This window comes from Triturus cristatus, chromosome 7 (assembly GCF_964204655.1).
Source record: "Triturus cristatus chromosome 7, aTriCri1.1, whole genome shotgun sequence".
In the NCBI taxonomy this organism is placed as follows: Eukaryota; Metazoa; Chordata; class Amphibia; order Caudata; family Salamandridae; genus Triturus; species Triturus cristatus.
This window is the reverse complement of record NC_140590.1, coordinates 1743481854-1743503938: the sequence shown is the minus strand read 5'-3', so window position 1 is coordinate 1743503938 and position 22085 is coordinate 1743481854. Positions and strand designations below refer to the sequence as shown.

The 22085-nt window shown below is 46.1% G+C and overlaps 1 protein-coding gene across 2 annotated transcripts in view; it reads right to left on the bottom strand.

Annotated features, from left to right (window-relative positions):
* Positions 1 to 22085, bottom strand: part of LOC146812977 (C-type lectin domain family 2 member B-like) — a 189075-nt gene that overhangs the window by 79031 nt on the left and 87959 nt on the right. For both annotated transcript variants that reach the window (XM_085619999.1, XM_085619998.1), the window contains exon 2: positions 4394 to 4510. In XM_085619999.1, the coding sequence (XP_085476125.1) occupies positions 4394 to 4510 (117 nt within the window). The remainder of the gene's footprint in view (positions 1 to 4393; positions 4511 to 22085) is intronic.

The following is a 22085-nucleotide window of genomic DNA, read 5'->3' as shown; positions in this document are numbered from 1 at the left end:
GGCTACATGGTTGGGCCTCATGGTAAAACCAGTCTATCATCTCAATTCGGTTCTGATCAATTTTACATACGGACTCAGCTCAGATTCTCAGCAGCATAGAAGCCATCATAGGGGCTCCTATCTGGACTCCGAAGCTGTCCGGCAGCAAAGCTCAGTGGGTCTACTCAGACGTCTGTTGAGGCACCCCCTCACTCATGCTTCACCAACCTTGGTCCTCAGAAATACTTCTCGAACAGGGGTGGTGGGCATTGTCTGAATGTCCTGCTGCCAGACCCCATCTGAGCCTTCGACAGGCTTGGGGCACAAGGACCTTTGAAAACCATGCACTCCCAAAGGGAGACTTCAGCTGTCGGCATCATCAATCTAGTTCTTTGCATTGGCGCTAAAGCCACAGTGCCTATAGCTGCAGTTCAAAGTAGCTATTGAACTTTGGAACGGTCTAGACCATCCCAAGTTCCAACACCCCCCTTTGCCTTTCCAAAAACAGTGATGTTGCTGTCCCAATTAAAAAGCTGCACCTCAGTATTTTTACTTTTGGAAGGGAGTAGTGTGATAATATTGCTTCTAGTGTATATGCTGTGCATAATATGATAATTCATGTTGTCGTTGTGCTGCACAAAATCTTATCCTAAATCAAAAAGTCAGGGCATTTAAATATATGAAGTATACAAGAAAGTAAACCAACCCCTTTACACGGCCATCCAGCCTGGGGCTTCCTCAGGGCGTTTAAGGTATAGATTCAAAAAGGTAGTCTGTTGTTGATTAGGTTCCTGGTAATTCTCTTAATATCGGGCGTAATGCCGCTTCAGTTATTCTCAGTCAGTGGATGTGGATATCCGGATGGCCGTGTAAAGGGGTGATACATGTGTTGGCTGTTAGTTTGTTTTTTCACTCACTCTCACGGATAGAGTGACAACACTAATATAAACCACCAACAAAATGAACCATGGTCTGATTGGAATTTGTTCCAAAAGGAGTACGAAAAACCAATCTTGCCCTGACAACCTTGTTGAACCAGGTTGTTTACGGTCCAGGGAAGACAGGACTTGGCAGTTCGGGCTGGACTGTTCCCATGAGGCACAGGTTCAGACTGATTTGCATATGGCCATGTCTGAACTGGGTGGTGGAGTGAGCCAAAGAATGATGATGGATTAACCCCAGATCAGTTGACTGGGGGTGAGTGTTTGATTTGCTCAAACGCTTCGTCCATCATCCCCTTTGGTATCTGTTGTAATAAATCTCCAGGCAAAAATCCAAGTGAAAGGAAGAAGCTTTATTTACACATCCCAAAGTGCCTAGCCTGCGCCCTCAGTCACCTCAACATTCCAAGGTGCACTCCTCGTCCCTAAGCAGGCTATACCAAAGACCTCAAAAGGGAAGGGGGAAACATGGAAGATACCAAAAAGGAAATTTACAGAAACAGTGTATGATTATAACACATCTCCTTTCCCATAGAAAACTCATGGACAGGAGTGGAGGCACAAAAGAGATAGTGAAGATGACAAAGAAATTGTACAAAAGCACATTCCCAAAAGACACCTTACATTCCCCACAATTGTGTAGAAACAATCGATTACACAGTACCCTGAAGGTTTATTTCATGACATAGTCCTTATGCCAACTGGGAGGTTTCATGTTCCTGTCGCTGTGTTTAACTACAGGATTACTGTCATGTATTCTGTTTCCTGCGTCTGACTTGTTTACATAATTTTTTTCTGAATAAGGAACTAATCTATCCTTACTCCACATTTTCTCATCAGACATGGTAACTACATTTTTCTTGACATCCTTTATCCTGTTTGGCCCATAATATCTATTGTACCTGTTGGTACCATCCAAAGGTCTTTTAACATAAACCAATTGACCAGCTTCCCAATCACGTGACTTAGCTCCCCATCTGCGATCATACTCACTTTTATACTTATTTTGGTTGCACTCAATTTTTTGTTTGATTGCAAGGTCATCTTTTACAAAAGAGCTGTCTTCAAATAACCAGTTGGGAGTTAGTTTTGATCCTGGTTTGCGACCTCTTAGCAGACAAAAAGGGGAATACCCCGATACACTGTTAGAAGTGATGTGGTATGACCAGATCATGTCTTTGATGGACTGAACTATAGGTTTACTTGCAGCCATGGCCAATTGTATGGACTATTTGATCATTCTGTTACACCGTTCCACCAATCCATTAGCGCGTGGACAGTATAAAGGGGTACGGATATGACTTATTGCCAGACTGGTAAGAAAATGTTGCATTTCTTCAGAAACCAGCTGTACCCCATTATCCGTGATGAGGGTATGGGGAATCCCTTCATTGGCAAACACATCCGACATGGAGTATGATCGATTTAGTGTCTACCTTGTTGACAAATTTAAGATTTATCCATTTAGAAAAATAATCTACCAGCACAATGATAAACCTCTCTTGCAACCCTTGAATATGCAGTGGGCCAATAATATCCAAACCTACTTTCTCCCACGCTTTTATGGGTACATGAACCGGTTCCAAGGGTGTTTTCCTTGTGCTCTTGGTTTTATCACTGAGACCACAAGCATGACATCCTTTGACCAACTCTTCAATGGAGTTGTCCATGCCTGGAAACCAATATCCTGAACGAAGTTTGCTTTTGGTAAGGCTCCTACCCAGGTGGCCCTCGTGAGCTATTCCACAGATGCGTTCCCTGAGCTCTCCCGGGGGAACAACCTTGTCTGCTTTGAGCACATTGATACCTGTAATGGATAACTCATCCCTTACATTCCAAAATGGTTGTAACTCACTAGGCAGGTCACTACATTTCTTGGGCCACCCCTTCATAATCTTTTCCTTAACCTGTTTTAACGAGCCATCCTTAGACATTAGCCTGTTCCAATCCTCTTCTAGAATGGCAGGAATGTTTACTTGTAGTATATCACAATTCCCATTGCTATCATCAACATGTTTATCTAAAGGTAACCGTGAAAGACAATCGGCTACCTGATTCTTGTTGCCTGGAACATGTTCAATCCTAAAATTGAAATTTTGTAGTGAAACTAACCATTTACCAATACGAGGAGTGGTTTTTTCAATGTCTTTAGACGAAAATATTGACACCAGGGGTTTGTGGTCTGTCCTGAGCACAAACTGTATACCCCAAAGAAAATATTTGAAATGGTTAGTAGCCCAAAAACAAGACAATGCCTCTTTCTCTATAGTTTCACAGCTTAGCCACAGCCTTGTCCCGCTGCACCTCTTTTCACAGCTTGGACATGGCCCAATCCCCCTGCACCTCTTTTCACAGCTTGGACATGGCCCAATCCCCCTGCACCTCTTTACACAGCTTGGACATGGCCCAGTCCCACTGCACCTCTTTTCACAGCTTGGACATGGCCCAGTCCCACTGCACCTCTTTTCACAGCTTGGACATAGCCCTGCCCTGCTGCACCTCTTTTCACAGCTTGGACATAGCCCAGTCCTGCTGCACCTCTTTTCAAGATCAGAGGTCTTGCATCTTAAAGTGCTTCCTAGTGAGGCACTTACTTGTTAAATACAAAATGTGCCAGGCTTCTCTGTAGGACTCTTTCTTAAAGGGTGATTATTAATGAGTAAACCCGGAACATAAAACAGGGCTTGGAACATGCCACATCAATGAGGCACACCTTTTAATATAATTAATGCGTACATGCATGCTTGTTACCTGTGTTACAAAAAAACCTATTACTGGGGAGGGGAGAATTGATAATTGTGTGCCCTTCCCGTGCTCCTTTTCAAATTAGACATGTTAATAAGCTTTAGCTCAGAATATGCTTAAAGAGTAAAGGTTTCCTTTATGAAACAAATGCCACTTTTTTTTAGCACTGTAATGCTTTATGTTCCATTTACAAAACACTTAGGTAATGCCACACAATATGGGGCCTACCTACCTTTAATTACACAATTATATTTGTAGCTAGATAGCCTGCCTTTCCACGAAGTGTAATTTCGGCAGCCTTCATGTGCTAAACTTAAGACGGGCTTTTCAAGACACACCTTTGTTATGTTTTTTTCAAAAAGGATAACTTTGGGGCAACGGGTTAGTGTACGAATGTGAATACTGAAAACTAAGACAAACTGTTAGGTCTGCCTGGCTCCATTCAAATTCACATCAGTCACAAGGGTCCGACTTTCGTCATGCCCCGACTTTCATCAGGGCCCGTTCCTGTATTACTTGAAACTCTCGCAAAACTAACATGCCTCGCAATCTGACGCTTGTCTCCGAGAACCATTAGATGCACATTATCCTCCAGCCCATATTTATGGGATGATCTTGAATGCAGAGAGGGAAAGCACAAGGAGGAAGCAGCAGTCCACTGGGTCTGTCATTTTTAACCTACATCTGAATTTTCTAAATTGGTTACGTAAAAAATGACGGCAACTTACCACCACAAAAAACAGCCAGGGCAATTACAGCAATGCACAGAATTCCTATAATGGTAAAAAGGATTGTAGGTCTGGTAACGAGCGCCCACAGGTGGGGTAATTTTCTTCTTCTTCTTCCTTAAGGAAGTAAACACAACATATTGGTTAGTAAGCAAAATGCAATTAAATAAACTACTGTCAACTAACATGAGGACTGTGGCTTGCTCAGTGACTAGGAGGTGGGGCAACTTGGTTGATCAGGCAGAAGGGGGCGTAGCTTCAGGGGGTAGGACACCTCCCAAAAATAGATGCTTTCTTGGCTTGGTAGCTGGGTCTGGAGACCTTAAGTAGGACCTGATTTCGCGGTGTTCTTTTTTCATGGAGAGCCAAGAACGAAAGACAAAAATAGTGACCTTTGAAATAAACTGGAGAGCGAGACAGATATCCATGTGGAGACTGGATTTTTGTGTTTAAAAAGCTTTATTGAAACAAAATAGAATTGTAAAAAGAAGGCCTACAAATTATCATAACATGAGTAACAAAAAAAATTAAAGCCAAATTAAACAGAGTAGAAAGCTATTTACATTTATGGGGAAGGGAAGGTTAAAAGAGTATAATATGATTCAGGAACTGAAGATCGAGTAAAATTGCATCCTAGTGATAAGTGAAGAAGAAATTAACATATCAAAAAGCAGTATAATAATAAGATAATATAATCTAGAGTAAAAAGGTAGCAAAACAACAATTTACGGAGGTTAAATATTTACAGACCTAATAGTATAAACAACTTTTTTTACAACTTTGTTCAAATAGGTAATTAATGGTAACCAGTACAATTCTCTATTAACAGTAGTATTATAGGAGAAAGCAAAAACAATATCCAGATGATTATAATAACATACATTAGATACTCCCCCGTGGTTTTGGATTTTATTAGTTGCCTCCATGAGGGAAACTATGCCAGAATTAGGTGGGGAACTCAGGGACAGCTAACAGAGAGGATCGAGGTAAACAGGGGGGTACGCCAGGGCTGTGTATTGGCGCCGACCTTGTTCTCCCTCTGTGAATGGGGTGGCAGACCATTTGAGGGCGTTTCCGCCCGACACACCAGTCCTGGCGGCTGAAAAGATCCCGACCCTCCTGCTGTCAAAAAGCCCAAGTAGTCTCCAAAAGCTGTTAGACAGATTTAGCCTATTTTGTTCTGGTCGAGGCTTAATCATCAATACTGTTAAAACTAAATTGTTGGTTTTATCCCCCTCAAAGCGGTTTAGAAACATTACCCTTGAAGTGAAACCACTAGACCTAGTTAAGTCTTTTGATTATTTGGGTATACGGGTCACTAGTGACATGAAGTGGAATTCCCATTTGACAAAAATGCTTCTGAACCACAAGCAAGTATCCGGGGAAATTTTAAGAGAACAACCCTCTATAAGTAAACCAATATCCCCGGCCCTTGTGGTATATGAAGGCAAAGCACTCCCCTCAGCCCTGTATGGGGCTGAACTTTGAGGTTTTGAGAATACCACTGACCTAGTAAGATCGGAGAATACGTTTTTTAGAGGTCTGGTCTCCCTTCCAATTTCTACACCACTGAAGCCCCTGTATTTAGATCTGGGCAGACGTTCAATTAAAGATATTGTACGTCTCCGCCCTCTACTTTTTTGAGCCCGCATCAGATCGACCCCAGAGCTGTCTTATTATGCAGCAGCCTTTGGAGACATTATTCAAGCAGATACAGGCCAGAGGGTTAAATGGACTTCAGATCTCAGGCGTTTATTAACCGACATAGGTTTAGGGGAGGCATGGGTTAGCCAGACCCCGCCTCCCAAACAGGTTATAAAAAAAAAGTTTATTGGAATTGGGTGGAGGTGGTTCAAGAGACCAACACGGACAGGGGAACCCTCACTGAGTGGTTCATGGAACACAAGCCGGTCCGAAAGTTGGAGGCATATATGAAAATGAGAATTGGAACCCTCCCTATTAATGACTTACTATTAAGTTGGAGGAGGACCGAACGATTGGCATTAGTATCCGCAGCAGTGCCATGTCCAGGATGTGGAGCTTGCACGGAGTCCAATGCCCATTTTATGTTGGCTTGCCCAGCATACAGACATAAGTAGTAAGTGGTTAAAACCTGTTTGTATACAGTTGGGCTCAAGAAACTATTTGTCTGTTTTACGCATCCTCAGGACAGATACCACCTCCCTTACTGTGATCTGCGGGGTGGCCAAATACCTGGGATGCGCATGGGCGTTACGTTCAAGTTTTTGACACAAAAAAATATGGACTAGGTCCACACGAATTGTTTTGCACTATACTGCTGTATATTATTTTTATGATATTTAAATTTTATGGGTTTTCCCCACTTTTATTCTTCGTTTTTTTATAAAAATGAATCAAATTTTTTATCATTCTGTAAATGAATTGTTAGTTAGTTCTATACTAAATCCTTTTTATGAATTGTATAAGGATTCTGCTATTATGATATATTTGTATCGAATAAAGCTTTTATACATAACATACATTATTCTACCATGACTTGACCAAGAGTTTGGATGAACATTTCCAGTAAGACGTAATTTGTTGAAAAGCTAGAGCTAACATAAGCTCAAATAGGCCTTTCTCGTGTAAGGGTAAGTATACAAAATCTGATAAACTGCCTACAAAAATTGTACTATTAACCAGGGACCGAATAGATTAAGTTGAAAAAAATCAATCCGATAATGCCTACAAAGGGCAAAGAAAGGTACTGAGGCATTTATAGGAATTGCAACATATGTTCTAAGGCTAAAACATGTGCTTTACACAACTAAGTAATAACAAGCATTTGCAATGCAATAGGTCTCGCATTTTAGAAACTTTGACCTATTGGTATTGTAAATGACAATGTTTTATTATTGCTGGTATTTTAAACACATAAATAGGAGGCATTGTCATTGACAATGCCAATAGCTTGAAATCTCGCAATTATGAGACCTATTGTATTGCAAATGCTGGTTAAGCAACAGAAGTGAAGAGGCACTACTCTATCTTTAATGTTATGTGCGGTGTGGTAAATTAATAAACTGTTATATTCATCACACCAACCATGTACCCAAGTCGGGCCTTGCATACTGGATAAGGATGGCAGAGCGCAACAGTAGTAACGTATTACATAGAAAATAAATACTGCATAGTTATTGCAGGAATGTTACTTATTTTGTCCTTAATCTGTTTTCATACTGGGAAAACGGAAGGAGGTTTGGCGCCATCCTACATTTCCAAATGTCTGGTCCTTTAGAAGAGTTGAAAGTTGGACCGGACTGTAGTGCAGACTTTGTGTGACATCTGTCGACGCTTGGGTTTCTTGACACACAAATGCATAGTGAACAACAAATGACTTTCATTCGAAACATACCCAACTACCCACAATAAATGTCAAAAACATTCCTTTAGTTAAATGCTTTTCAAAGAACAGTCCTTTATTACAACTTGGATAAAGTCCAAAACGAGAGTTGGAATGCATTTATGGTTAGGATAATAAAAAATAAAAAAAAGAAGAGCAAGAATACTAAACAAATCAACAATGGTTTGGATTGGAAGATTCAATATGAAATTATCCTTGGTCTTTCGTTGGCAGTTTTTAAATGTGCAAAGCGTCAAAAAATGTTCATTGGTAAGCAAAGTAGCGTTCCTCGTGAGTTGTAAATCTAGCAGCGAAATTCAAACATTTGTATTACCAAAAACGACATAAAACTTACTATAAAACAATAGTTCTGCTAGGTCGTTGCTAGCCGTAGTTCTACTCAACGTCAACATTTGACAGAAGGTGCCCGTCTAGCATAGCTGCCAAGGTTTCAGATTGCGTATGTGACATTTACATGGTTTCAGTGTTCTTATGAGTGACATTCAATGGCAAAATGTGTGACACTTAGAATGACAATGTGCCTCCAGTAAAACCAAGCAATCAAGTCTACTAAATTAGATACATATCAGATACGACACCCTTTTGAGTGACGAGAATATCTAAAGAGATGTTGAAACTGCTGCAAAGCACCTGAAATGGAAGGTGATCGAATTGTAAAACAATTGAGAACCCTGATATGAAGTATCATAGGAAAAAGAGAAAACCACGTGTCCCAGGATACAGAGTGCTTAGGGTTAAAAAGTCAGGACTCACTGAGAGTATTACAAATTACTTAATGGCCACTGGGGATTGGCCACATTACACACCTTGGTGCCATCTGATACTCAGCCACCTTCTGAAACAAATCACCTTATAAGTAAGGTCTCCTCCCACAATAATGCCAAGTCTCAGACCACTGGCCACTTAAGGAACATCTAACTGGGCAGGTCAAATGGTGTACACTATCATGATGACGGCAGTTCTACCCCCCCCCCCCCCCCCCCCATCCCACACCACCACCGCGACAAGCGGTCTGACTGCAGCTGGGTACTAGACTTACCACTGCAGCTGCACTGTTACCTCAGGATGATCGATCTCTCCCAAATTGTCTGAATTGCTGTGTCTGTCTCAGACTTTTCTGGGACTGCGTATGTGTCATTCCTATAGCAGAGTTCTCAGCACTGGAGCTGTCGACAGACAGGGGAGTGTAGTTGGGCTTGTTAGACCTGTCAGCCCTAGGGTGGTCTTACCCCGTTTTTTGACCTTGTCGCCTCATTTTTGCCACCATCTTTTTGTTGGACCTAGGCCTCTGGGCACCTTACCACTACCAAACAGTACGGAGGTGCAGGTGCTCTCTCTCCTAATAACATGGCTGCCACAGGCCCCTGCTACTGCGGAGTGGCCATTGAATACACGCACTAGTAGTTAGGAGCAGGCTGGGACATCTTGATGCTGTATCTTTGCCATTCCGCCATTTTGTCCCATAGACAGACATGTAGAAACTCCTGGAACCTTCCAGCCCAGGGAAGAGTTCTACTTTGCCGCCTTTACAGAAGGGTCACATGACCTAAGGGTATAAGAGGAAAGGAGGGAAACTGAACTAGACAGTTGGGGCACCACTGGACCTGGGGGAACGTCTGCCGGTGTACAGGCGGTTGGGCCTAGTGGAGGAACCTACACTACTGAGACTGACTGAGTTTAGGCCCTGCTGTACCCAAGTTAGATGAGGGACTCTGCCAGCCTGCTGATCTTGCCCAGTGAGGGGGAAACCCAGCGGACCAATTCCAGTGTTCTGCAGGGAACCATGCTGCCTCTGAGGCCTGCCAACTCAACACCCTTCTTCCCCCCCCCCCCCCCCCCCCAAGAACCTGCACTGAGACCTGCTGTGTAACCTTCCCCCAGAGACAAGCATTGAGCTGAAGCAGAGGACTGCCTGCTGTGAACACTACTGGGGGATCAACCAGGTAATCAGCGCTGTGTCACCCTGAAGCACTATTTTGCCTAGGACTGTTAATGACTGCTGCTGCAAGAACTGTGCCCCCCTGTGCTGTGCTATTTAAGCGCTGTGTTTGTAAAGCGCTACCTGCCAGTCTCTGCCGCCGCCTGGTACCTGTATGACAGCGCTGAGCCCATGAGGCGCTTATCTGCCATCACCGCTGCCACCTGGCGATGCCTGCGCCCCCCACGTGGGTGCGAGAGTCGGGCGCTGTTGCGAAGTGCACCTTGAGGCCTAGAAGTCCCCGCCGCGGCCCCGGAGCTTACTGCCAACAAGGATTACCCGCTGCAGAAGACACCGCCGCAGCCCCCGAAGCCTGGAGAGTGCCGCCGCAGTATTGGTGAGGCCTGTACTGAGCCGAAGAAGCCAGCGTGTCCTTCGTCACGTGACGGGGCGCCGGCCGCGTCTTTAGCCGCACCCCGTTAGCGCCGTGCAGCCATTGGTGGAAGCTGCTGCACCCCCAGCGAGCCGCACTGGGATTGGCTGTTGCGGGCACGCCTCAAGGACCGTGCCCGGATTGGTCCTAAGGCGAAAACGAAGCCGGTAAGCCAAGGCCGGTTCCGACATCACCGTGGGGGCTCGCTAAGCCTGCGCGGGCTCCCGCTTGAAGTTGGAACTCCCGAATGAGAGCGGAGGCCCACAGCATCAGGTAATCCCCTGGGGGAGGGCGGAGAGTCTGCGGGGATAGCGGGGACTGCCGAGGAGCCTCCTACGATTAGAGTGGCAGCCCCGTGACCGCCCCTCCCCTCAGAGACTGCTACTGGGCCCAAAAGGCCCCAATTATCCCCCTCTCCTCCTGGAACTGCTAAGAGCTGGGGTCTAAATTAGGTATGGAACTGCCTTCCCAATGCTGAGTACTGGTATGCATCATAAGCCCCAAGAGATTGTTGACATTATATACATGCCCTGGGAGTGTTACCTTGAGGACCATGCCTAAAGGAAGTCCTACCTTTATGCGGTGAGAACCACATGAATGTTGTGCATGTTACCTTGATGTCCCCCTTTCTAGGAAATGTTTTGATGTTATATTCACGCCCGGAGGCCCTGAGATTATCGGTGCTATTCACTTGAATGAATTTACGCCTGTTTTGTGCTGAAATGAATTTACTGTTGCCCTAAGATTACCCGCTCTATTTACTTGAATGAATTCATGCATGTTCTTCCTGAAATGAATTTAATGTTGCCCGTAGATGATCTGCTCTTCCACTGAAATGAATTCCTTTGCCATGACCTGAATGAGATAAAGGTTCTAGATTTACAAATCAGCCAGGTGTGGTGTCTTTTCATTGCGTGTGCAATTACTGAGTTCGTGTGAGTGAATGCTGCACAACTGCTTTACACATTGCCTTCAGGTGCCTTCCTGCCTCGCGCCAAGCTACCGTGTCGGAAATCGGTGACTCCGGTTCTAACAGGGCTTAAATACTTATTGTGTGCTCCTGCGCCTGCAGCTTCCCAGGATCAGACAGGTAAGACTGCGCCCCTCACTAACTTCAATAAGTACACGTGGCCCGAGGACAGGAGGTGAGAAGTTGACTTTCTTTGTCAACAATCTTCGGTGTGCCCTTGGCAATGTGTGACTAGGCTAGCAAGGGGGCTGTGAAAGGTGGGGGCTTAACACAGTGACAGGATAAGAAAACAGCAACATCCTGTGACTGCCTGCACAACATGACCCTCACCGCGGTGGGGGGGGGGGGGGGGGGGGGGGGGGAAGTACTCCGAGGGTGCAAGGGAGGTGCCACTGCTGATGGCAAAAAAAGCAAGGCTGTTGGTGTGTTTCTGCCAGGCTTAATCTGTACCTGTGCTGGTGCCTGTGGGTGGTGTCTTTGCTGGAAAACAGCATACAAGGCAGTGACCCGGGAACGGGTGGCATGCTGGCTGCATCATGCTATGGTTGATAGTGATACAAAAGGGGGTGGTGATTGACGGAGCATCAGAACCAATCAAACACTCACACCCAGTCAACAGATCTGGGTTTAATCCATCACAGTTCTTTAGCCCACTCTGCCACCCCAGTTCAGACATGGCCATATGCAAATCAGTCTGACCCTGTGCCTCATGGGAACAGTCCAGCCCGAACTGCCAAACCATGCCTTCCGTGGACCGGAAACAAGCTTCCTAGGACCGGTTTCTGGCATTTCAGCCGTCTTCAGCCAGGCTTGCTTGAATCCAGTGGCAAAGTGAGCAAGTGACTCACGTCTGAGCATACCCTGCCAACTCATGGTTGATAGTGAGGCTGTCACTCACTCAACAGACCTGCCAGCGTTAACTGTCAGTGGAGGACGTGAAAGTAGAATCAGCCCGCTGTCATAAACCAGTAAAGAAATGATTAACTGAGTTTCCAGTCTTCCACCTTAATTCGTACAAGGAACAAGATCTCCCCTGGGTAGTCAGACCCCAGACTTTGGCTGTCCACATCCTTTCCATAGCCTTGAGGAAGACCCGCCATGACACCTAAGAATTAAGCTGTCTTCAGGGTCGAAACGTCGGCGTAATCTGCTGGCTCAGGATCATTGAATCTCCTAGCCCTCGAACATAGTGTACCTTTGCACACCACTGGAGATATAGATTAGACTTGTACTGACCTCCTCTATGATTAAAAAGTTCCATTTACTGTGTATACCTGACTACCTGTATATATTTTACCTGCACTTGTATATATTGCATTCACTTGATCACAGTCACTGAGCACATATTTCACATGTCACTATTGTATTGTTGACAGCCTGATTATTCTATAAATTTAGTTTAAATAAATATTCTGATTGAATTCAATATACATGAAGTGGGTTTTGCATGTGTTCTTTTCAAGCACTACTAAATTATATGGTACTGCTGAAAAATTGCATAATGTTGTGAAATAATTCTTCCCATACCAGACAGAACCACTGTAGCTTTGTTGTAGCGTTAACTCATAGGCGGCCCTCCTTTCAGTGTTTCTCTGAACACCATGAAGGGGCGTCGATGTAGTACACACTAACTCAAGTAAAGGGAAATGCTATTTTTGTGCTTAAACATCGCAACATGGCACTGGCTGGAACCACAACAGCCTTTACACTCAGGAGACAGAGCAAGGGAACGGAGAACATTGAACCACTGCGCATTAGTATACTCACACCTAGTGCGGATAGTCCCTGAATATTACAAAGGGTCTGAAAATCGCGATTACTTGCCCCATACCCCATAGTTTTGCGCGCGCGTTAGATATGACAAAACAGTCATTCAGACTCAGAAATAAATATAAACAGGATTATCTCACTTAACGGTAGATTCACCTTCATAATCTTATCAGAACAAGTGCTATTTATTGTAGTCTAACTGCCGGTTCGCAAATCCTCCCCCTCGGTCTTGTTTTTCACTTTCACGGCTCAATTGGAATTGAACGGTACTTAGAGGATGTATACAGCATGAGTGTTTCCTAAAAAAAACAGCGATATTAAAAACAAGCGCGTTCCTCGCGCTAAAAGGAGGCAGCAGGGGGAGGGGCGAGAGGAGGAGGCGAGTGAAAGCGTTCACTTGCGGGAGCGTGCAGCGCCAGGAGTGATAATTTCTACCATATGGCGCCTCGCGCTCCCGCAAGTGAATCTACACACGTGCACGTGTTGCCATTGAAGGCAATGGAACACGTGCACGTCTTAGCCTGAAAAAGGCACTCGAAGGCAACAGGTCTGTTTCATAAGCAGCGCATGTGCGCTACGTAGGTGAGACCTAAAAAGCAAGTATTCCAACACACTGTTAGAAGCGGTCTCCCTTTTTCCTGGAGAGAGATCTTATCTTGACAGTGAATGGGGTTTAAAACAGAGTGAACAGCTTTAGTAGCAGTATCATAAATGCATGCAGCCGGGGGACGTGAACAAGAAGGAAAAAAAAGTTCCACACAAAAGCAAATGAACACAATAATTTGGCTACGGGAACTGAAAAGAGCCCCCTTTTATGATATATTAAATACAAGAGATTTCACAAGTACAGCACAAGTGTGCAGGCGAAAACTAAAACTACCACTTTTAATAGATGTCTGTCTATGCAGTGATTTAATCTGATGTAGTAAATTGAAACAAATCTGCCTGTTAAAGAATGACACTTTTTTTTTTTATTTTAAAGGGATTGTATCATATTTTAATTTTGTGTTTATTGCACGATATACATGCCAAACATTTTAGGGCTCGGCTCATGAACGCACTCTTAGAGGCAAGTCATACCCGTAGATCGGGGCGCGGTCTAAATTTGCCTGCTCGCCCTGTTCTGTTTGCGACAGGGGCTCAGTACATGGGGTCATCAGTCACTTGATAAAATGATTAGTAAAAGGTGAGGGCCTCTGCACCCATGGAAGTACTACCTGAATTAGTTGAGGTTTACTAGTTTTAGATTTCACAAACATTAACAGCAGCAGTAGTCTTAGAAAGCTGCACCAGACTCAAGTTTCCAGGCCTATTACTGGCAATCAAACACCAAAAAGTGACGGGATGAATGCTGGCAAACAGTTCAACCAGTGGCAATCGCTGGGGTAGAGTTTCAGCCCATTGTTTTTCTGCAAATGTGCCACTCTTGACAGAGGTTCACCTAATGCAAATCAGTACCGACTCATGGAAACAGTCCATCACGAATCTTGGTCATTTTATCCCACCACCCTGCAGCCCCTGCTTTTAGTTGCGAAATGTGAGACATACATCCCACAAATCTCACCGACTTACCTACGCCCCTGAAGGTGGTACCAAAAGAAATGCTTCTTTTTGGGCAGCCCCAGTAACCAGAAGGTGTCAGGCAGGGGTGTGCAGCTTCACATCGATACATTTCAGAACATCAGTGCAATGGAGACAGTCAAGGAACACTGGGGCCATTCTATAGTTTTATTTGCATCAAAAATGTTTGTGGTTCCATAATCACTCAAAATTCTACATCATTTTACTGGGCTTAATTTGTGACGGTGCACATTCTTGGGGACCCGGGTTATTTTTCAACAAGGTCTTTAACCAAGAGAAAGAGAGAAAGGCAGAAAAAAAGAGAAAGGAGGAAGAAAAGTATATGAAGACTGGGAGAAAGCAGAGATGGAAACACATGCACATGTGAGATACAGAGAAAGGAAGAGCAGCGTGGTGCATAAATGAAGCGTGAGCGGGACTGAAAACTATGCAGTCATAGCGTTCGGCAACCCTGCTGTTTGATATGGGGCTTCAAGAAAAACGTTGGGCACCTGCACGATTATTTTTCACTAATAAGGCACAGGCGTTGCTTGTTGTCGCTGTGAGGGTTCTCCACCCTCTCAAGTAAGCACAGGTTAACTAATTTTAAACTTACGGGGGGGGTGGGGAGAAGAGAAGCGTAATCCAATGGACATTGTGGAAAATTGTTAACACTGGAACCGTTCTCAGCTCTATTCCAGTTTTCAGAGAGAACGCCCCTGCCGACATAACTTCTCTCAATATTGGCTTGTATCCATGAGGTTTGATCATGTGAGAGGTAAACGCGCATTGGCCGAGACCCTGTTCTCAGGCAGGTAGCTCCCCACGCAGCACAGTTATCAACTGTGTGCCCATGTCCCGCTCGCTGCTGCTGCCGTGAGTTCGAGGCCCTCCTCCCCCTGCAGGCTTCCACCTGTGCCTCATCCCTGGCGGCCCAGTGGGGAGCCGTAAGGATCTGTTTGCTCCCTGTGCCCCCTTTTGCCTGTCTGCCACTGTTATTGCCCGTCTGCCTTCTGTTTAATTCTCCGTATTTTGGTTATTTAGTGCAATCCTTCTCTGTACCCCCTGTGCCCCCTTCTGCCTGTCTGCCTCTTATTTTTCTTTCTGTATTTCCGTTTTCTGGTGTAATTCTTCTGTTGTAGCATTGTATTGTGCCTCGCATTTCCTGCCCGTTTCCACTCTCCCTTTCCCGCCGCTGAGTCCCATGGAGCCGCTGCGTCCCCTGCGGCCGCTGCGTCCCCGCACGCCCATTCGTCTCGCTACCGCCTTCCAGCTGCTCCTCCCTCCCACCTCCCCTTCTTAAGGCGGCTGCGCGCAGCGGCCGCGCCCAGCAACAGACCCCCCTTGGCCCCCACGAACGCCATGATACCCCACGCCGCTATGACGCCAGCACCCTACATGCACTCAACACAAGCCCATCAAGCATCTGCTTCCGGGCCACCCCGAAGCGCACCCATGGACCCTTCTCCTGCCAGAACTGCAACTACACCAGCCTCCAAACCACCACCGCGTCCACCAAGTAGGACGCAACAGCCTCCAATGCATTCTACTCAACACCCGCAAATGCGCCATCGAACTCTGGGACCTACTGGACTCCTCCTCCCCAGACGTCACCTTCCTGACGGAGACCTGGATGAACTCCTTTTCGGCTCCTGACATCGCCAAAGCCATCCCCGACAGCTACAAGATCACCCACAGGGACCGCAGGACGAGGGATCGCCATCGTTCACAGAAACCCTTCCAGTATCTCGACCAGCACCAATGACACGCTTATCGCCGCCGAACACCTGCACTTCCAGATCCACACCGACCCAAACACCACCCTCAGAGGAAACCTCATCTACAGACCTTCCGGGCCACGGACGCAGTTCAGCGACACCATCGCCGACCTAGTCAATACGCACGCCCTTCCATCCACGGACTACATCCTCCTCGGAGGCCTGAACTTCCACCTCAAGAACGCCAACGACAGCAACTCTACCACCCTGCTTGACAACCTCGGACGCAAACAGCGCATAACGATTCCCACCCACTCCGCCGGACACACGCTCGACCCAATCTTCGCCGCCAGCAACCACGTCACCTTCAGCCACACCACCGAACTCCACTGGCTTGACCACCGCTGCGTCCATTTCACCTTCGCGAAGCATACCACGCACCACCACACACAATGGGCCCCCCACCGCAGCTGGAGCAAAGTCACCAAAGAGCAGCTAGTCACCACCCTTGCCCAGAACCCACCAACGGACACTACTGACACCAACTCCGCCACCCTCAATCTCAGGCAATGGATCGACGACTGCGCCAGCACTCTCGCACTGATCAAGGAACCCTCGAACAGATGCACCGACAGAAAAGCCATCTGGTTCACCGCCGACCTCCAGGCATCCAAGCAGGCCTGCCGTAGGCTCGAGAAGTGGCCCCACGAACAGACACCGGACAGCAACACAGCCTACAAGAGCGCCATCTGCAGACACCACCAACTCATCTGAACCACCAAAAGGACCTCCTTCAATGAGCGCATGGACAACAACGCACACAACAGCAAAGAGCTCTTCAACATCGTGAAGGAACTCTCCAACCCCAGCTCCAACGACATCCTGCCATCACAAGCCCTCTGCGACTCCCTAGCCACCTTCTTCCACCGCAAGATCTCAGACATCCACGACAGCTTCAGCATCCAGGCCCCCCACCCCGACCGACACAGACACCTCAGACTCACCGCCCCCCCCCCAGCCACATCAACCCCCTGCTTTCCTGGACCCACATCAACTACGACGACACCATCAAAATCATGAACACCATCCACTCTGGCTCACCATCTGACCCCTGCCCGCACCACATCTTCAACAAAGCAAGCTCCACCATCACATCCCATCCTTGCAAGATCATCAACAGCTCCTTCGAGACTGCCACCTTCCCAGCGAGCTGGAAGATCAACGCCCTACTCAAGAAACCCAAGGCAGACCCCAAGGACCTCAAGAACTTCCGGCCCATCTCCCTCCTCCCGTTTCCAGCAAAAGTCATCGAGGAGATAGTCAACAGGCAACAGACATCCTTCCTCGAAAAGAACATCCTGGATCCGTCCCAATCTGGATTCCTCAGCAAGCACAACACCGAAACAGCCCTCATTGCCACCACCGACATCAGGGCCATGCTGGACAACGAGGAAACCGCGGCCCTCATCCTCCTGGACCTTTCGGCTGCCTTCGACACGGTCTGCCACAACACCCTCTGCACACGCCTCCACAACGCAGGGATCCGCGACAAAGCCCTGGACTGGACCACCTCCTTCCTCACCGCCAGAACCCAGAGTGTCCGCCTCCCCCTATTCCGCTTTTTAGACACCAAGATCTGCGGTGTACCACAAGGATCATCCCTCAGCCTGACACTCTTAAACGTCTACATGGCACCGCTCGCCAACATCGTCTGATCACACGTCCTCAACATAATCTTACACCAACGACACCCAGCTGATCCTCTCCATCACCAAGGCCCCCCATCACTGCCAAATCCAACCTCCACGAAGGAATGAAGGCCATCGCCGAATGGATGATGAACAGCCACCTGAAACTGAACTCGGACAAGACGGAGGTCCCCATCATCGGATCCACCCCCTCCGCCTGAGACGGCTCCTGGTGGCCAGCCGCACTGGGAGCTGCACCAACCACACACAACCTGGGGGTCATCCTGGACTCTGCGTTGTCAATGACCCAGCAAGTAAACGCCATCTCCTCCTCCTGCTTCAACACCCTCCGCATGCTCCGCAAGATCTACAGATGGATCCCCACCGGAACCAGAAGGATGGTCACCCATGCCCTCGTCAGCAGCAGACTGGACTACGGCAGCGCTCTCTATGCAGGAACCTCAGCCAAACTCCGGAAACAACTACTCTGCACGCCTCCGACACCCCCCACCACAGCCACATCACAGCCCACCTGAAAGACCTGCACTGGCTCCCCGCCAACAAGACGATCACCTTCAAGCTCCTCATCCACGCTCACAAAACACTCTACATCACCAGACCAGCGTACCTCAACGAACGACTCACCTTCTACAGCCCGAACCACCAGATTCGCTCACCTCGCCCTCGCCACCGTCCCCCCGCATCCGTCGAGTTGCCGGCGGCGGCAGATCGTTGTCCCCACCTCGCCACAAAACCCTGGAACACCCTCTCCATTCGCCTACAACCGACCCAGGACCTGCTGGCCTTCAGGAGACTCCTCAAAACCTTGCTGTTCGAGCAGAAGCACCATACCCACCCCCTCTCCAGCGCCTTGGGACCCTCACAGGCAAGTAGTGCACTCTACGAATGAATTGATTGATTGGCTTGGCAAAGGCATTTAGTAGCACCTTTAAAATGCCTGTGTCAAGCTATTTACTTTGCAATCAATTTATAAACTTTGTTAAAAAAATATCTAAAAAGAAAAAACATCTACTCGAGGAAACGCAAACACCTTAAGGCAACTGGAAAATGAACACTGGGCTCTTTTTTAAATAGGATGTGGTGTTACGGTCCGAGCTGCTGGCTTTGGAAGTCATGAAACTGGAGTATCCCTCGATTCAATATACGGTGATTCTGAGCAAATCCCTTATTTTCAAAGTAATCCTAAAATAAATGAATGTGGCATTGTGAAATGTAACTGGTGCATGTGTAAAGTGCTCTAATACTTTTGGGTTGAGTTTGCACTATATAACAAGCATTTGCAATAGGTCTCGCATTTCCGAGAGTTTGAGCTATTGGAGTTATTAATGATAGTTAAAAGACATTGTGTTTTTGTTTTGCTTGTATGTGGAATGCAGTGAAATTATGTGGGCTGTATTGGAATTGCTAGTTGGAATTGTGTGTGGTGGTATTTGTGTAGTGGCATATGTGGCATGGTGAATAGATGTGGTTGAGAGCAGCGGAGAATAGATAGCGATGAAGAGAGGGCTAGGTAGTTTGTGAACGAAGTGCGGAATGAAGTTTAGGCAGAGTAGTATAAATATTGTGTGAGAAAGAGAGAATGCAGTGTACAGTAGGCCATAGACGTATAAAGATGGAGTGTTGGTGTAACAAGCGCTGCATTTTTGACACAAGGAGAGTGCTCTGGGCGCTTTAGGTTTAACACTACGTGGTATCGTGAGCCAAAGCACAAATATAGCAATATTTTTAAAAAGCAAAATAAACACACAGGTGCACTGAACGCGGCGCAGTTAACACAGCATACAACAAGCACTACATGTTTAAGGAGGGTGATCTATGCGCTATTTAAGACTACGCGGCACGGTGAGCCATCCAAAAGCATTTAAATATTGCAATATTTTTTTAAAAACACAACATTTTAAACACTTGGATACACTGAACGTGGCTTGGTTAAAACACAGCGTGCACCAAACGCTGCACGTTTGATATAAGGAGAGTGCTGTGGGCGCTATATGTTTAACGCGGCATGATACTATCAGTGGATATATATGGTCATTGCAAAACGTTACCCCCTAAATGCACCTATGCAACTTTCAATTGCAGTGGCTTCACTAGGTACACACACACACGTTATATAATTTGTGTCGATACCCTACACACAAGGACACATTTGTAAAAATAAACATTTGCATCACAATAAGACATGCTATAAAAGATACAGTAGAATGTGCGTCAGACAAAAACTTGTTTTGAAATTGCTTGATTTCAGATTTGAAAAAAGAATAAAACACAGAAATAAATCACCTAATAAACATGTTTTAAAAATGTAGCGGACATACATCTATAACCTTTGCCATTACTGCAATTTTGCAGCATGTCCCATGCACTAAAATTATAGTATGAATATTTCATTTTCCGACATTAATTTAAAACTTTTAATCAACCCAAACACTAATGCAATTTGCAATCAACACCCAATAACTAAGCATCTTGAAAAGTAAGTTCCACTGCTGCGGAAAGCTTCACAGACAGTGATTTAGATGAATTCCCGCCCTATTTACCTGCCAACAGAACAAACATAGAACAGTCTTAGCAGTGATGACAATTGTAACAGTGTGGTAAATAATTTAATTACCGGAACTGAATTTGATACGGAATCTTATTAAACATAGCTCAGTAAAATAAGAGGCAGAATCCGTGGTATAAGAGGTTTCAGAATGGGCTTTATTCCAAATGGACGACTCGAGTCGTGGCCTCAATGTTCCGTCACCACGGGGGTTCAGGAAGTGAAGTACAACATTTTATTGACACGTAATCGTTTTTATAGAACATATATTACAATGAAACAAATGCAGGAGGCGTAACAATTGATAGCAAAGATAACATTTCACATGCGTAATGAAAAGAGGCGTAATTGGGAGTAACAAAGAAACGTCATTGGTTATGATGTCACATATGGGTGGACCTATGGAATAATTTCGCAATGTCAGCAGAAATACTTGGCAGAGATGCGCGCGCAGCAGCATGACGTGTAATTGACGTGCAACTAGGGGGTGAAGGGGACTTGACATTTAGCTCTACATGTGGAGACAAGAAGTCTGGGGGGTCAAGTCAACCTAATCCCAAATCATATCTAACATCCTATGTTTAAAGAACTATGTTATCCCAAAAGGAAGGACTCTTTGGACACAATCTATTCTATACTGACTGTGTGTGCGTGCACAAGCGTCTAAGTGTCTATATGAGATGCAAGGGGCAGAAATCTTTCCATAGTAACGGGCTATGAATTACTTGCATGAAGACAGAGAAGCCGGGCCCTTTGCTCAGTAGCTGAAGGAAATGTTTACCTAAACTACTAGACAGGAATGCATCGGCTGAGGAGTGAAGCAGATAACTCGAAGGTGAAATACAGTTTTTGGCAGGCAGGCAGACCGGCCGAGGCAGGCACCGTTAGCCGCACAGGGAGTAGGACAAAGTTCATGGATACAGATGCGAGCTCAAGCTTGAAGCTGTCAGAGGCAGAAAGCAGGGAAAGGCTTGATGGCAGAATCAGGGCCTACTCGCCTGAACTGCAAAATGGAGTAACTGAGCCATATAAAGTCGGTGGCCTTTCGTACTTAGGAATCGAATATCCAGCCCATTCATGGCGGATCTGAAAGAGGACATGTTGACGGTGGACGCACATGTATTTGCGTCTTCATAACTGGAACTGGAGGGAACATACATGTACTTGTAACATGCACATAGAACCGTTGGGGTCCAAGATAGGGGACATAACTGATCATAAAAATCCATATTTCCACATTCCCTCCTTGTCCCCTACTTGCCCTTCAAGAGATATCAATCTTCATTAATCCATTGATCTGTTCATATAGCATCATTTGTTCTTCTTTCTTCTTCCGGGATCTTGAGTGAAAATCTTGATGTGGAATACACGAGGTGGCACACAGACCACAAATCGCTGGTCCACATTGCAGGCATAAGCAGCAACTGAATAGTATAAGAAGGCCAATACCCAGGAAGGATAGAACTCTCCATCCCCAGGCTGATATCACGCTCCAAAACCACCCGGACCACGTCCAAGTGCCTGGATTCTGGTGTATCTGGCTCACAATCTTATGAAGGCGGGTTATAGCTTTATATACAGATGGCGAATTTTCTGGTATGAATACGCAGCAGCTTGATCCGATGACCCTACAAGCTCCGCCCCTATCGGCCAAGATGACGTCAAGGACAAGACGATTTTGAAG